The sequence below is a fragment of the Zootoca vivipara genome, chromosome Z1 (genome assembly GCF_965207765.1).
Source record: "Zootoca vivipara chromosome Z1, rZooViv2.hap1.1, whole genome shotgun sequence".
NCBI lineage: Eukaryota > Metazoa > Chordata > Lepidosauria > Squamata > Lacertidae > Zootoca > Zootoca vivipara.
The window spans coordinates 20,867,649-20,883,144 of record NC_142583.1 but is presented as its reverse complement, the minus strand read 5'-3'; the positions used below and the strand labels follow the sequence as shown (position 1 = coordinate 20,883,144).

The following is a 15,496-nucleotide window of genomic DNA, read 5'->3' as shown; positions in this document are numbered from 1 at the left end:
GGTTGCCTACCCCTGGTCTGGGGCTTATTCCTAGGTGAGTGCTAATTCATCTAGGCTGCAATTCTATGATTACCAAAGCTGCAGTCTTATAACCCACCTACGTGGTAGTTTGAACTCAGTGGGGCTACACGTGTATAAGATTGCACTGTAAATATATTATTACTATGTTATAATGAAATATTATAAATGTAATGTGGCTTTTGTTGTTGTTGTTCTTTGCGCTAGGCCAGTATCAGCAATCAGACAGATACTAAAAGCAGCAGCAGCAGCAGCAGCAGCAGCAGCAGCAGCAGCAGAACTAGTACACTGCCTAGACCTGCAGCCCAGGAAGAGGAGAAGAAAGCTGAGACTCCTCTGTCAAGGTTTGAACGCAGAGAACAGCTTAAAAAATCCAACACTCTTCCTACATCTGTGACAGGTATGTTGTTGTTGTTTTTGTCATGGTTATATCACAGCCTTGACGTTTTTGTGGTCTCTGAATGGCTCCCCTGTTGACTCATGCTATGTCTCCCATTCCCCCATACTAGTTACAGGTAGGTAGCCGTGTTGGTCTGACGTAGTCGAAACAAAATTTAAAAAATCCTTCCAGTAGCACCTTAGAGACCAACGAAGTTTGTCATAGGTATGAGCTTTCGTGTGCATGTTTCAGTGTATCTGAAGAAGTGTGCATGCACACGAAAGCTCATACCTATGACAAACTTCGTTGGTCTCTAAGGTGCTACTGGAAGGTTTTTTTGTATTTTATTCCCCCATACTATATTTGAAGAGAACATTTTATTTTTCTGGCTTGTTTTTCAGCATGGTGCCATGGGCTTTTGAGGCTCAGTGCTTCAGAAAACATACACTTTCAAATGGAGCAAGTTCCATAACTTTGCTGACCTGACATGAGCACTGAGGGTGCTCATAGCTAACTAGCTCACAAAAAAATAATAACCATCATTTATTACTAGCGTGCCTAGGTTACTCATATGTTGCACATTACCAGCAGCCTGGAAGAACTCCTGTTCTGGTTCGCACACGTTTTCTCATCTTGTCACCTGGAGGCAAATCTTACTATACTCAGCTAACCTCCGATTACTAATATGCCTTAGTGGGAGTTGTGGCCGCAGTGTTTGACTAGATGGAGGTTGGATGAATATTGTACTTAGTTTTCTTGTCGTTTCTTCTCACACCCGTGGAGCTGAACATTTATTGACAAACTGGATGAATTCAGATTTTACAGCTTGGTTTGAATAGGCTACTTACTGCTGGTGGTTTGGAAAAAAGAAAAGGAAATTCTGCCTTTCTCCTTTTGGAATTAGCAAATTCCTCTTGAAAATATGGCCTTTGATAGGTATGTGCCTGGATACAATGCTGGCAGATGGCTGAGAAAGCTGTTATACTAATGAATAATGTGCTAGTATAATAAATACGTTGTTCCCTCTAGCGCACCGAAACCATTAAGTTCCTAGATTATACTGCCTAATTACTGCTTCTTTTGTGTGACTCTTAAACTGTGCCTTTAAAACCTGCAGGCTGATTAGCTGATAGAAACAAGAGGGGCAATGAATTTTATTTCATGGTAGGGTAACACACAATGGTGGCCAGGGGGAGTAAATTTTTATGTACACCATATTATTTACTATTGCAATCCTTGTTCACATGATAGAGCCATAGCTTTGCAAACCATTTATTTTTGCAGAGGGGATAAATTGAGCACTTTTCTTCTGCCCTTCCCTCATCCATTCTAGGGTTGAGCTCTGGCATTAAAAACTGATACCATGGCTGTTGGTTTTGATATCAACAACCTATAACGCTTAGAACTTTTCTCAGGATAATAACGTTGTGGGAAACCAATTAGCTCCTGTTTCAAGATGAGTGGCAAAAATGGGGAGGGCTTCTGTGTTCTTTCCAAAAGGGAGATAGATCTGGGAGGGTTGCGGTTTTTCCCAGGGAACTCTAAATCAAGGAGAGAATGGACTACTCCACAAGCTGAATGTGTGGCGTTCTCAGACACACCCTCATTACCCTCATTCCACATCGACTCCTTGTACTTGAGGTAGGAGCAATCTAGACATGGAAACCTGATTTCTCATGCAGATTGGCCCTTGTTGGATCAGTATCTTTGATTTGTGGGTGAGTCCAGGCCTGGCTATGGAAGTGAGAGCTGGACCATAAAGAAGGCTGGTCGCCGAAGAATTGATGCTTTTGAATTATGGTGCTGGAGGAGACTCTTGAGAGTCCCATGGACTACAAGAACATCAAACCTATCCATTCTTAAGGAAATCAGCCCTGAGTGCTCCCTGGAAGGACAGATCGTGAAGCTGAGGCTCCAATACTTTGGCCACCTCATGAGAAGAAAAGAATCCTTGGAAAAGACCCTGATGTTGGGAAAGATTGAGGGCACTAGGAGAAGGGGACGACAGAGGACAAGATGGTTGGACAGTGTTCTCGAAGCTACGAACATGAGTTTGACCAAACTGCGGGAGGCAGTGCAAGACAGGAGTGCCTGGCGTGCTATGGTCCATGGGGTCACGAAGAGTCGGACACGACTAAACGACTAAACAACAACAACAACAACAACCAGGCCTGGCTCTAGGGGTAGTCTCGGTGGCACGAGGGGCCAGGAGGGTGCTGCGCGGAAGCCGTGCTGCGCGCTGTCCCTGCCCACCAGGGCGGGGGCGCCGGAGCAATCTCCGCGCCAGGGCTCCCGACCGGCTTGAGACGGCCCTGGGTGAGTCTTCAGTTTCCTCTGTGAGGAAGAGCAGAGATTGCTTCCACATGCAGACAGTTGGGACTGCCTAACTGAAACCTGGTATCTCCTTTTGTTGCCACAGCTTATGCATAGTAAGGATGGGTGGATGAATCGCTAATGTGAATATTTTTGCATTTTTGCTACGCTGATAACTTGTCAGGTTTTGAGTCTGTTCGGTGTATTTTAAATGCTATATAAAAAATGCTACAAAACAACAGGACGAGAAGGGCAAACATCATCATACCATGCCTGAGAAAACAATAAAAGGGGGTGAGCCTGTTAGGATCTCCTACACACGAGTAGGACCTTGGCAAAGACACATGCCCAACTGACATGTTCTCTTCCTACTGGTCGATTGGGAGCTTCAAAAGCTTTCTCCAGCCCGAACTTCACAGTGACTAATGCCAAGAAGCATTAGTACACTTAGGGATCTGCAGAGTTTGCACAGTTGCGTAACAGAACTCAGCATTTTGGCTAATCTACGTTCATTTACATATAATACACTCGGAGCACTGCAACATGGCTCCCTCTCTCTCTAGCATCAGACAGCAAAGAGAAAGAACAAAGGACAATAGCCCCACTTCAGGACACACAGTAACACAAACATCTTGTCGTCACTTCCCACCGTGGAATGAAAACATACACCATTATGTGATAAACAACAATCCCATGACAGCAGACAAGGGGAATTAATCTTCAACAGAGCCCTCATTAGACCCCAAAGACACAACCCAAATAGCCAATCCCTTTTGGTGTTTCCTCGCTGATAGCACACACACACACACACACACACACACACACACACACACACACACACACACACCTGGCAGGCTGGCCTTAGAGTGTCACTTTTTCCAGCACCAATGCAATGTGGGCAAGTTTGGGGAGTGCGTTGAACAGTTATAGCCATGCAGACTGATGGTCAGCAGGCTCAGTGGGATCTAGTCCTGATGAAAATGCCTCTCAGAAACAGCAGCCTCTTGGAGGCAGCTGCTTTTACAAGGAGGGAAGGCAGGGTGTCTGATGTCACCCAGTACCAATGCCTCTCTCCGCTCCCCCCCTCTTCCAGCCACCTGCCTCACCCTACTTGCATCCTTATAATTATATACTTATTACTCCTGAAGCTCAGAATATTGTTTGAAAATCAACATATTTTGGAGTATTTGCATGTAAAGCTTATTCAGCTGGTGCAGCGAGGAAACTAGATATTTCAGCCCTGCTATAAAGCTTTTGAAGTCTACCAATCTCTCAAATGTTAAAGAGTCAAAAGGAGTCGGCTTCTGCAGGCTTTGAATCCCTACTGGTAAAAAAATAGGTCAGAGAAATGCAAGACTAATTATGGTTTCTCCCAAAAGCATGTTGTATCTTTCCAAAGGTCTTGTTTTTCAAGGTTAAAGATGTCTTTGAAGAGATTATGATGAAACAGAGAATTTGTGCAGGAAGTTCCTCAGAAAATGAAATTCTGTTTTGTTTTGTGTTATTTACTGTTTACTAACTGCTGTATATCTGGCATTGAATGGGAATTCTAAGGCACCAAAAATATCAGTGCAATTTTGAAAGGTTTAGTCTGCCATCTTAATTCAAAATGGCAGCCAACAATATCCAAATATAGATTAAAACCTGCTCCCTGATCTCCAGAAACAGCATGCAAGATTTGGTTACACAATCTCAAGAGATGTCCCAGTGTATAGTGAACAATTTTCTAAAGCATTTTAAAAGATTTTTACAACACCCGCCACCCCAATTCTTGCTTCCTAATGATAGAGTTTATCGTATATGGCATGTAACATTAAGTCCCCATTTCCCATGGTTCACTCCCCACCTTCAGGAGGAACATTAAAGGTAAAGGGACCCCTGACCATTAGGTCCAATCGTGACCGACTCTGGGGTTGTGGCGCTCATCTCGCGTTATTGGCTGAGGGAGCCGGCATACAGCTTCCAGGTCATGTGGCCAGCATGACAAAGCCGCTTCTGGCGAACCAGAGCAGCGCACGGAAATGCCGTTTACCTTCCCGCCGGAGCAGTACCTATTTATCTACTTGCACTTTTACATGCTTTCGAACTGCTAGGTTGGCAGAAGCTGGGACCAAGCAACGGGAGCTCACCCCGTCGCGGGGATCCGAACCATCGACCCTAGGCGCTGTGGTTTAACCCACAGCGCCACCCGCGTCCCATTAGACAAAAACAAAAAGTCACATTTGCCACAGTTTGTCTTAAGCATGATTTAATCATGAATGTCTCTCTCCGTCCTGGGTGGATATGCGACTCCCCCTTCCTGCAGTCCCTGCCTGATTCAAAAAAAGTCCTCCTGTGGTTTGTCATGTCTGAACCTGGAGAGTAAGTTCAACTCCAATTAACTAATTTTGTTTCCAACACTGACTTAGTAGTATACCAGCCCTAAAATAACCATTAACAAATAAGTAGGAAACTTTTCATTAGTATAGCATGTCAGCAAGGTAGGCAGTCCTCTCCTTAGGAGTGTAATGTTTCTTGAAAGAATTCATGCCCAACAAACTTAGATGAGAAAGTAGGGTGAATGGTTCGAATCCCTTTATGCTGTCCACAGCTATAAATTCAGCTTCCAATGATGAACGCTTCTGCAGCTTCAGATGAATTCAATCTTACGCATTGTTGTGGCCATGCAGAGGAGAGGTAATGGAGAAATGCTTCAAAATTATTTCCCCTGATTTTAGGCTTTTGTAGCAATCTAACTTCTCAACTGCCACAAAAGTCCTTTTCCAGAGGAAGGACTTGGTTTTCACGTAAAGAGTCAGAACTTACCGTATGTTCCGGCACACAAGACGACTGGGCGTATAAGACAACCCCCCCCCCCCACTTTTCCAGTTAAAATATAGAGTTTGGGATATACTCACCGTATAAGACTACGCAGAAGTGATTCCCAATGCTGCGCTGCCCATTTCTGGGGCACCGGAAACCGCTTCTGCTCGGACATGCACAGAAGCGATTTCTAGCTTCTGGGCATGGGCAGCACGGCAACGGAAATCGCTTCTGCACATGCCTGGACATGCGCAGAAGTGATTTCCGGCATCTAGGCATGCCCAGAAGCTGGAAATTGCTTATGCGTGTGCACAGATGCCTTTTTCAGCACCACTCGGTTTAGCGCGGTGCAGCGTGGGGACTTGCCGAGCAGGCGGCTCAGTGACCGGGCGGCTCGTGGCCGGAGAAATGGCCTCCGTGGGCACAGCGCTGCTCCTGGTGAGTGGATTTACCGTACTTGTACAGCGCCGCCCTTTCTGCTTTCATACCGTAGGGATGCGGCCGCGGCCATTTTTGAGCTCCCCACACCATATGCGGCATCCACAGATTCTCCAGTCTGGTTATACCCAGCGTATAAGACGACCCCCGACTTTTGAGAAGATTTTCCTGGGTTAAAAAGTCATCTTATACACCAGAAAATATGGTACTAACCAACAATAAAGACAAAGTCTAGATTGAGGCAGGCTCAGTTTACCTTCCCCAGTGATAACACTGAACATTTTTATAAAATACAGTATAAAATGGAAGAAACCCACATAGCTAGGGCACCATGGAGGAGAGGGTGGTTATTCCTCAGAAACACCTATAACTCTGGCTGTTATGAATTATTTTAAATAGGAATAAGAATACACTTCAGCTATATCTCCCTTTTTCCAATTCAATCTTGGGCAGGCCTTTGAATTTTGCTGTGAAATCTTGCTCTCTCCAACTTTCTTGCATGCCTATTAAAATGCCTCTCCTGCCACACTGAACATGCACATGACAATGTTTCTGGTAAGTTTCTGCCATTTTACTTTGCAGTGATGGAACTTTTTCTTTTTCTTCATTAACAGTGGAGATCTCAGATTCTCTTCCACCGTCACCCTTGACTAAAGAAGTCACCAAGAGATTCTCCACGCCAGAAACTAATCCAGTGTCGACAGAACCTGCCTGGCTGGCCTTAGCCAAGAGGAAAGCAAAAGCCTGGAGTGACTGTCCCCAAATCATTAAGTAAACGATACTGGTTTTGCTCTTTTTCTGTTGTTTATTAATTGCTCTCTCCTCTTTATTTGTATTTTCACATGACAGAACCAACTGGGACAAAAATAAGCGCATATCCTGAAGGATGAAGAACATTTTAAACAGTTTTCCTGGCTCACTGCAGATTTCACCTACATTTTAGAATCTTTTGCATCAAAAATCTAGGGACTATGGAATAGAGGTTTAGGCACAAAGCTCAAGTTTCATCTCTTGAAAGCATATGGATGTTATGTGTTAGGGGTTCATACCACTTTAAGGATCGGTGCCGAAATGTTCCTGAATTTTGGCTCTTATGGTATGGATTTCCATCTGTGGTTGTTTTTTTTAATATGTTGCTGCAAAGCAGATATTCCAGCCACTTAAGCTGCTAAAATGAATGTAATGCACATGTTGTTTCCACTTTTGAATAGAGGAAGTAATACCATTTACTGATAAATTTATAAATCTCTACTGATTCTACAGGATTCTGGAAGACCTGCCTTAGTAGTAGTAAAGAGAGTATACTATGATTACCTTTTCTTAATGTTGCAAATAATTTATGGATGAATTTAAAATAAGTTTAACTTGTGACTGATAAAAGCACCAATACGCCCAGTCCTACCATAGAGTTTGCAATATAGTAGTGTCTCTCAGTTTGGAGCTAGTAACCGAGTTAGCTCTCCTGTAATGAGAACCCATCAAGATATTTTCACAAATTCAGTATTTTGTTCTAAAAAGCTTCATTGTGAGAAAAATTGCCTTTATCAGCTGCTTCTAACTGGAAATATATATATAAATAATTAACATGCTGAAACAGGGTGGCATCAAATATGCCTTTTCCTGCAATGATTCTCCAAACCATGCAGAAGCTCTTATGCAAAATCCATGACAATATTTTCACTGCCATTGTGTGCAGAAGTAAGCTATACTGGTAATATATGGTAATCATCTTTCAGTGATTGGTAGCACAGCACAGATAAAAATAGGATTAAACACACATGTGAAGGCCACAAACACTAATCTTTCAAATTATACATACCGGTAATTTAAATATTATACAAAAACCCACTTAGCCATGTACTGTAACTATCCCTATGCCTAAATGGTTGCATATTAGGAACCCAAAATATTAACAAAAGGAGACATGATTCCAGCTTTGTGAAAATGGGGAATTTTTGAACTGCAGAAACTAGACTGTTTGGACTTCGTTCTTATGGACCTTAGATTGCATATTCTCAGGAAAATAATTGTTTTCTGTACTTAATTAGCACTTTGATTTTCAACATCTGTGCCAGCATATCTGCATGTTACGCTGGCAGAACATGACTTCAGCACTTTTGTTAATGGCATGTTTTAAAAATATGTAGTTACTGTTAGATACTCAGTACAGGAAGTCATAGAACAGACTTCAGATTGTAAATCTGGCTAAAGAACATTGCAGGGATAAGTGTAATTTATTTGCATGTAAGTCTTACTCCCCTTTAAATCTTTCATCTCTAAAATGTGGAGGAAACAGTGATGTGTTTTTATGGTTACTTTTAAAATTGCTTCAAATTCAAGGATCACCAAATAGGTCTACAAGGTATGGAATTCAGATTGTTCCAGTAGATACGAACCGGTTTAAACAGAACTCCAGTTTGCCTGGTTTGTGTATTCTACAGCTAATGGGGTCTTCTAACTATTCCACATAAAACTAGTTATATTTTTAACGCCCCTTTTGTTTGTAAGAGACAAAGGTGCATTTTGCTTAACTAATGGCTAATTCAACAGGATCCCTCATAGTACCACATTTGTTTTGCCAGAATGGAAGAACTCGATAATTAATCCAAGGAACATTTTGAGAACTGCAGTTCTGCTCCAGAGTATATTTTTAAGGCAGCAGATGCTGTTAATAAATAGGCATCCTACAGAGGAAACGAAAGGTCAGTTGTGTTTCTGTAAAATTGCAAGCACAAAGGGGTTTTGGCAGTTATGTAGCTGCTATACAAAGGGATGTCCATGTGGTCAGTGGGCTATCAGTGTTGTTTTTGGTTTCATATTTAAATTCAAACCATAAGCGTTCGTAAATAACCCATCAATTTCAGGATTGTTAGCAGCCTTTAGGGTTTCGTGGGAATCAAGTTAATAAAGAGCCAGTTACTTGAAGAATTGAAAACAGCTTATATGCATCCACTTAAGCGGCAAAGATTTCTACAGGTATGTTGAGGCTTTTTGTTTAACCCATGGCACAAACCCATATACCTACCTAATACAAGCACAGATTGGGCTCCTTCTGGCCAGCAGGGGCATGATGGGAAAAGTCTGTTTGTGGATGTACATCGCATGCAAAACTTACTGGTGACCCTCCTTTATTTTAGAGAGAGGTAACCTGCTGACACCAGGAAGAGCTCCTGCTGAATGTGGGATAAGTAGCACATAGTTCAGCCTGTATACAAAGAAAGTACAGGCCTGCCTTGATTGGTGCAAAAGCCTCTTGCTGGTGGTAGAAAATGTTTTTTAAAGCACGCTTAATCTAGTAGTGCTTAAACCTGGAATTGCATAAACTGCAATTACAACTTTGTTTCCTCAAATCCATTTCCGATAACTTTTGGGAACAGGAGAGCAGGAAAGGGGAATGTGGGGGTTGAAAACCGAAGCGTTGGGTGGGATGAATACTAATTTTAGGGGGAAAGGTGCTACTTGCATGATAAAAAGGGGGGGGGGAGACCTACCAAATAATTCTAGACACACTGTTAGCATAGAGCGTATAGTGAGTAAATAGTTCAAAAGCTTCAGAAGCAAAGTGTTTTCAAGCATAAGGGGGGGTCTAGTGTACGAAAATAGTATTCGGAGGCTCTGATCCAGAGAACCAAGGAAACCAGAAGGCTGTGCATCCCCTGCTGCTGTTAAAATGTTCATCAGGAATACCATCAGCATTGATAACCCTGAGCATACTGTAGGCAGTAAGGGACACCTGGACTTAAGTTGGGAGGAACCCACTTTCCCTTCACTCTACGCATGATCAGGGCATCAGAGTTGATGTATTGGTTACACTGCAAGGTGTGCTGCCCCTGCAGATATTTCCCCAGTCATTTGATGGGGAAGGGGGGGTGTCCAGTGCAGCACTCTGTTGCATTTATAGGAAGGGGGAGATTCCCATTTCCACTCATGAATCAGTATCTGGATCAGAGTTGAGGGATATGTACAATATTGTTTTGGAAACATTTTTAGAAGCCTATATTTTCAACATTGTCATTTCATGTAAAGTCAACTTGAAAATTTTGCACTAAATACCAATGAAGTGTTACTTTGCTTAAGCTCTGTCACAGCCTTTCTACTGAACAAACATGACATTTATTCAAAACACTTTAAAAAACTGATCTGACCACTATGTAGAATATGGTCTCAACTTTTGGTGGCAGTGGAGTAACTTATATACAAAAGACTTAAGCTATAGGAAGTTAATCATATCCAAGTTCTGTTGAAATTAATAGGGCTTAACTTTGTTGCATTGATTTCAACAGGAGTTGGGCATCACTAACGTTTGGGAACAAAATATTATTTCTGAGGTTACAGATGCTTAACCTCTGTTCATATAGTGGTGTATAAAATTATGAACAAATGTACAATTGTGGGGTTTTGTTTTGTGTACTTTTTAATTTTTCAAATGTTTTAAAGTGCAATTGTTTCTTATACTAATGTCATTTTAATTCATATTAAATTATAATCTGCTGAAAGTTATCAGAAGATGTACGTATTCATTGTCTTTTTGTTACAAATGTCAGGTTTATCTTTTAAGGAAAGCCTGAATTGCTATAGGTATCTAATTATGTGTTTTTACCAACAATAAAACCTAAGTAAAATTATCTATGACTACGGGATATATTAGTGCAATTTCTCTTTTTGGTTTTTGATCGTCAAATTTTAATGTAAATGGTTAATCATGGAGAATTTGTTCTATTTCAATAAAAAAAGACAAGTGTTTATGTAGCTATGAAAGTACTTTTTATTTATGTTCTCATTTATGGGTTATTCATTACTGCTTGTTTTTTTTAAGGTTACATGAAAAGGTTTAACAAGAAGTTCGTTCCTGTTGGTGATATTTCAGGGAAAAAACAGTGAGTTGTACTCCCATAAATGGAACATTCCCTACCCACCCCACCCCCCACCCCACCCTGTATGGCCCTAAAATCTGCTTAATGGGCTTGGAGGACTTAGAAGCAGATTATGATGGCATAGAGAGTCACACAATAATTCATCCATAACTGTTAACAGCACCCTATATGGAGGTCGATAAAAATTGTCCTGTATCTATGCGTGATCCTTATAGCATGTAATAGAAAGAGCACATTGTTTCACAAAATTAGTGCTTTGATTTTCAACATCTACCTGTTTTCTGGAACAAATGTAACTTCTGTTTTGTCATTTGCACATTACAGAAATGAGCCAAAGCAGCACTAAGTGTCCTGCCAGCTCAAGGATTCCTGCTTAGGCAACAGGGCTTTTGGTGCTTCCCTCAACCTTCTGAAGCAGATTTACAGAGGTTGCATGTGTCTGTGCGGGGGAAGAGGCGGCAGGGAGTCCTGTTTTGCAAGCAGCGATCCTTCTGCTGGTGGGACACTTATCCCCACACATATATTGGTTTTGCAATATATGATAAAAAGTTAAACAGTGAACCCTTGAACCCTATCAGCTCATACTTTCCTATCACACCATCAGTGTTGGGGTTGATGTTGCTCTCAAATAAAAAGCTCAAGCCATGTTTTCGAAATGCTTTGTATAGCAAATCCATAATTTCAAATGACACTTTCTTAAACATTATATGCTGCCTTTTGGGGGATAAAAATTATTCCACATTCTAAAGTGCCCTGGTAAATATAGTATGGCATCTTACACAGCCATGATCAGTACATTTTAATATATTAGCCACTGATGACCATGGCTATTTAAAGTACACAAGTAACTGTTATGTCAGGAAGCTGGGGTTTAAATTAATAGATGTTTTTACACTGTAGGCAAGGTTTTCTATTTTGTACTAGGCCTGGGCAATGTATTAATATCAGCCAGGGCCAGATGACGATGGCTGCTTCACCTGGCAGTATACTGCGGGTGTCACCAGCGGGTGAGCTGCAGCAGACGTTTCACCACTGGGTGAAGCAGCCATTGCGCTCTGGCCCTCATACTGCTGACAGAGGAGCAAGCTACATTGGCATGTAGCTTTGTTCCTCCCTCAGCAGCCAGCACAGGCAGATGGCTTCTTTGAACTTCTGGGGTGCGTGGCTGCCCACCCTTCAGTGGAGGTGGGGTTGGGGTTCCATTACACTTGGGGGTGAGCGGGTTGCCTCTACCTCCTGGGAGAAAGAGGTAGCTCGCTGGGCTTCCTCAAGTGTAACAGAGCCCCCACCTCACCAAAGCCAGAGGTGGGGGTGGGATGCCTCCCTTATAATAATAATTTATTATTTATACCCCGCCCATCTGGCCGGGTCTCCCCAGCCACTCTGGGCAGCTTCCAACAGAAAAATACAACACAATAATCTATTAAACATTAAAAGCCTCCCTGAACAGGGCTGCCTTCAGATGTCTTCTAAAAGTATGGTAGTTGTTTTTCTTTTTGACATCTGTTGGGAGGGCGTTCCACAGGGCAGGCGCCACCACCGAGAAGGCCCTCTGCCTAGTTCCCTGCAGATTGGCTTCTCGCAACAAGGGAACCGCCAGAAGGCCCTCGGTGCTGGACCTCAGTGTCCGGGCAGAATGATGGAGGTGGAGACGCTCCTTCAGGTACTCTGGACCAAGGCCATTTAGGGCTTTAAAGGTCAGCACCAACACTTTGAATTGTGCTCGGAAACGTACTGGGAGCCAATGTAGGTCTTTCAGGACCGGTGTTATGTGGTCTCAGTGGCCACTCCCAGTCACCAGTCTAGCTGCCGCATTCTGGATTAGTTGTAGTTTCCAAGTAACCTTCAAAGGGTAGCCCCACGTGGAGCGCATTGCAGTAGTCCAAGCGGGCGATAACTAGAACATGCACCACTCTGGCTAGACAGTCTGCAGGCAGGTAGGGGTCTCAGCCTGCGTACCAGATGGAGCTGATAGACAGCTGCCCTGGACACAGAATTGACCTGCGCCTCCATGGACAAATGTGAGTCCAAAATGACTCCCAGGCTGCGCACCTGGTCTTTCAGGGGCACAGTTACCCCATTCAGAACCAGGGAATCCTCCACACCTGCCTGCCTCCTGTCCCCCACGAACAGTACTTCTGCCTTGTCAGGATTCAACCTCAATCTGTTAGCCGCCATCCATCCTCCAACCGCCTCCAGGCACTCACACAGGACCTTCACTGGTTCTGATTTAAAAGAGAGGTAGAGGTGGGTATCATCCACATACTGATGAACACCCAGCCCAAACCCCCTGATGATCTCTCCCAGCGGCTGCATGTAGATGTTAAAAGCATGGGGGGAGAGGACAGAACCCTGAGGCACCCCACAAGTGAGAGCCCAGGGGTCCGAACACTCATCCCCCACCACCACTTTCTGAACGCGGCCCAGGAGGAAGGAGCGGAACCACTGTATAACAGTGCCCCCAGCTCCCAACTCCTCTAGACTGTCCAGAAGGATGTTATGTTCGATGGTGTCAAAAGCCGCTGAGAGATCCAGCAGGAGTAGGAAGCAGCTCTCACCTTTGTCTCTAGCCCGCCGGAGATCATCAACCAGTGCGACCAGGGCCGTTTCAGTCCCATGATGAGGCCTGAATCCTGACTGGAAGGGATCCAAATGGTCTGCTTCTTCCAGGCGTGCCTGGAGTTGTTCAGCAACCACTCGCTCAATCACCTTGCCCAAGAATGGAAGATTTGGCCATATTAGCCACATCTAAAGATGGTTTTTTAAGAAGCGTTTTAATGACTGCCTCTTTCAGCGGGTCTGGGAATACTCCCTCATAGAGGGAAGCATTTACTACCCCGCGGAGCCCATTGCCAAGCCCTTCCCGGCTCGCTTTTATTAGCCAGGATGGGCAAGGGTCAAGGAGACAGGTGGTTGGTTTCACTCGTCCAAGCAGCCTGTCCACATCCTCGGAGGTAACAGATTGAAATTGATCCCATGAAACGTGACTAGACAGAGCTCCAGCACTCTCCCGCCCCGGCCCTGATCCCACGGTGGAGTCTACCTCCCTCCGAATCTGAGCGACTATCTGCAAAAAACTTTGCAAAAGCATTGCAGGAGATATTGGGGTCCCTACCAGGCCCCGATGACGAAGGTGGTTCGGATAGATTGCGAACCACCTGGAACAGTCAGGACCAGACTCGGAGGCAGGGATAGTCCTCAAACAACGACTGAGCCTGCCTCCTTGGTAATGACATGGTCTGGTCTTAGCATAACTCCTCCTCCTACCCATGATCACTGAGATCCGTTGTTCCAGTGCACACACACACACCCTGTGGAACCTGCCCCAGCCATTTTGTTGGCTGGGACCCACTCCCAGGCAGCCCTGACCTCTCCCCTTAAAAACAAAATAAAACCTATATATAAAAAATACAATAAAACAATACAAACCAAAAACAGAATATTACAAACAAAGTAAAATTAAACAAACCCAAATTAAACAAATTCCCAACCCCAAACAAACATCCGATTTAAAAAGGTGAAAGGAAATAAAAAAGCATTTAAAAACATTTTAAAAAGAACTCTGCGCTGTGCAGCAGCAGCAGCAGTGGAAGCAGTCCTTAAACTTTTCTGTTCAGGGGCACATGGCTGCCTGCCCCTCAACAGACATTGGGGTCCCTGAGCAGTGCAAACAAGTTGCATTGTCCCTGCCCATGAGGCACTGGGGTGAAAGCGCCTCAGTTCCTGCAGTGAGAGCCGCAGAAGTTTTACCCCACGCCTCACAGGCTGGGGCCAATGTGTAGCCTTATCAGCCTTCAGTTTACGCGTCAAGCTAGCAACTTCTAGCAGCCTTGAGTGAGACTATGCGTCAGGCATAGCAGCTGATAAGCGCTTCTGTGTTCCAGACAGGGCCAGCTCATCCGGCCTTGATTGCACTTTGACACACAGAGGCATAGAGGCAAAGAGGAAAGCATTTTAAGCAAGACATCCCAGGGCTACAGCCATACAGTCAGAATTCATACAATGCAAGCAATGCAAACTATAGGATCAGATCTAGCTCAATAACACAATTGGCAATTCTCTCCCTACAAATGCAGCTTGTTTCAACATCGAGGTGTATCTTCAGATCAGAATGATACATCGTGATGTTGAAAACCTAACATCACCCAGCCCTATTTTGTACAAGCAAAAGTAAAAATACCAAAAAGGGAAATTTTAGGCACCTTATTTGGTTTTAGAAACACATAAATCAAAGCAATAAAGATAGTTATTTCTACAGCCTACAATGATCGTTGTTCCCCATACAACAGGAGATGAGAACACTTCTCCTGGAAGCTTCTCTTCACCTTCTACCAAGCCAGTCTTGGCATTCAAGATCCATATTTTGCCATCTGTGGATGCCACTGCGAGAAGTGTTTCATCTTGTAAGGCATGATGATGGAAAACGAATGGAATTGCATATACAGTTGAAGTTGTTTCAAATTTCCACAATAAATTACCTTCCGTACTACAGCAGTAAGTAAAGTTGTCATGGGATCCAAAAAATATATCGCTGGAAAGTTGTGAAATACATGGCGATGAAAAAATTGGTCCATTGCTGGAAAACTTCCATTTCTGCGTGACAATATTGAGAAGTTATTGAAATTTCTATTAGTGTCACCAATCAGCCACATGTTTTACTTCTGTCACAAAT

At 43.5% G+C, this 15,496-nt stretch overlaps 2 protein-coding genes across 10 annotated transcripts in view; one reads left to right on the top strand and one right to left on the bottom strand.

The window, feature by feature from the left end:
* The window catches only part of CRACD (capping protein inhibiting regulator of actin dynamics), a 119,488-nt gene that overhangs the window by 93,832 nt on the left and 10,160 nt on the right, over window positions 1-15,496 (top strand). For 5 of the 7 annotated variants that reach the window (XM_088660932.1, XM_088660930.1, XM_088660929.1 and 2 more), the window contains 4 exons: window positions 226-418; window positions 6,565-6,721; window positions 10,767-10,827; window positions 15,114-15,327. In XM_088660932.1, coding sequence (XP_088517058.1) covers window positions 226-418; window positions 6,565-6,721; window positions 10,767-10,785 — 369 coding nt within the window. In that variant the 3' untranslated portion in view covers window positions 10,786-10,827; window positions 15,114-15,327. Of the gene's footprint in view, window positions 1-225; window positions 419-6,564; window positions 10,700-10,766; window positions 10,828-15,113; window positions 15,328-15,496 lie in introns of those variants that run through there. The other 2 variants (XM_088660927.1, XM_088660928.1) reach the window with 2 other exon arrangements.
* AASDH (aminoadipate-semialdehyde dehydrogenase) overlaps window positions 11,688-15,496 on the bottom strand; it is a 33,229-nt gene continuing 29,420 nt past the window's right edge. For all 3 annotated transcript variants that reach the window (XM_035112315.3, XM_035112316.3, XM_060278807.2), the window contains exon 15: window positions 11,688-15,417. In XM_035112315.3, the coding sequence (XP_034968206.3) occupies window positions 15,028-15,417 (390 nt within the window). In that variant the 3' untranslated portion in view covers window positions 11,688-15,027. The remainder of the gene's footprint in view (window positions 15,418-15,496) is intronic.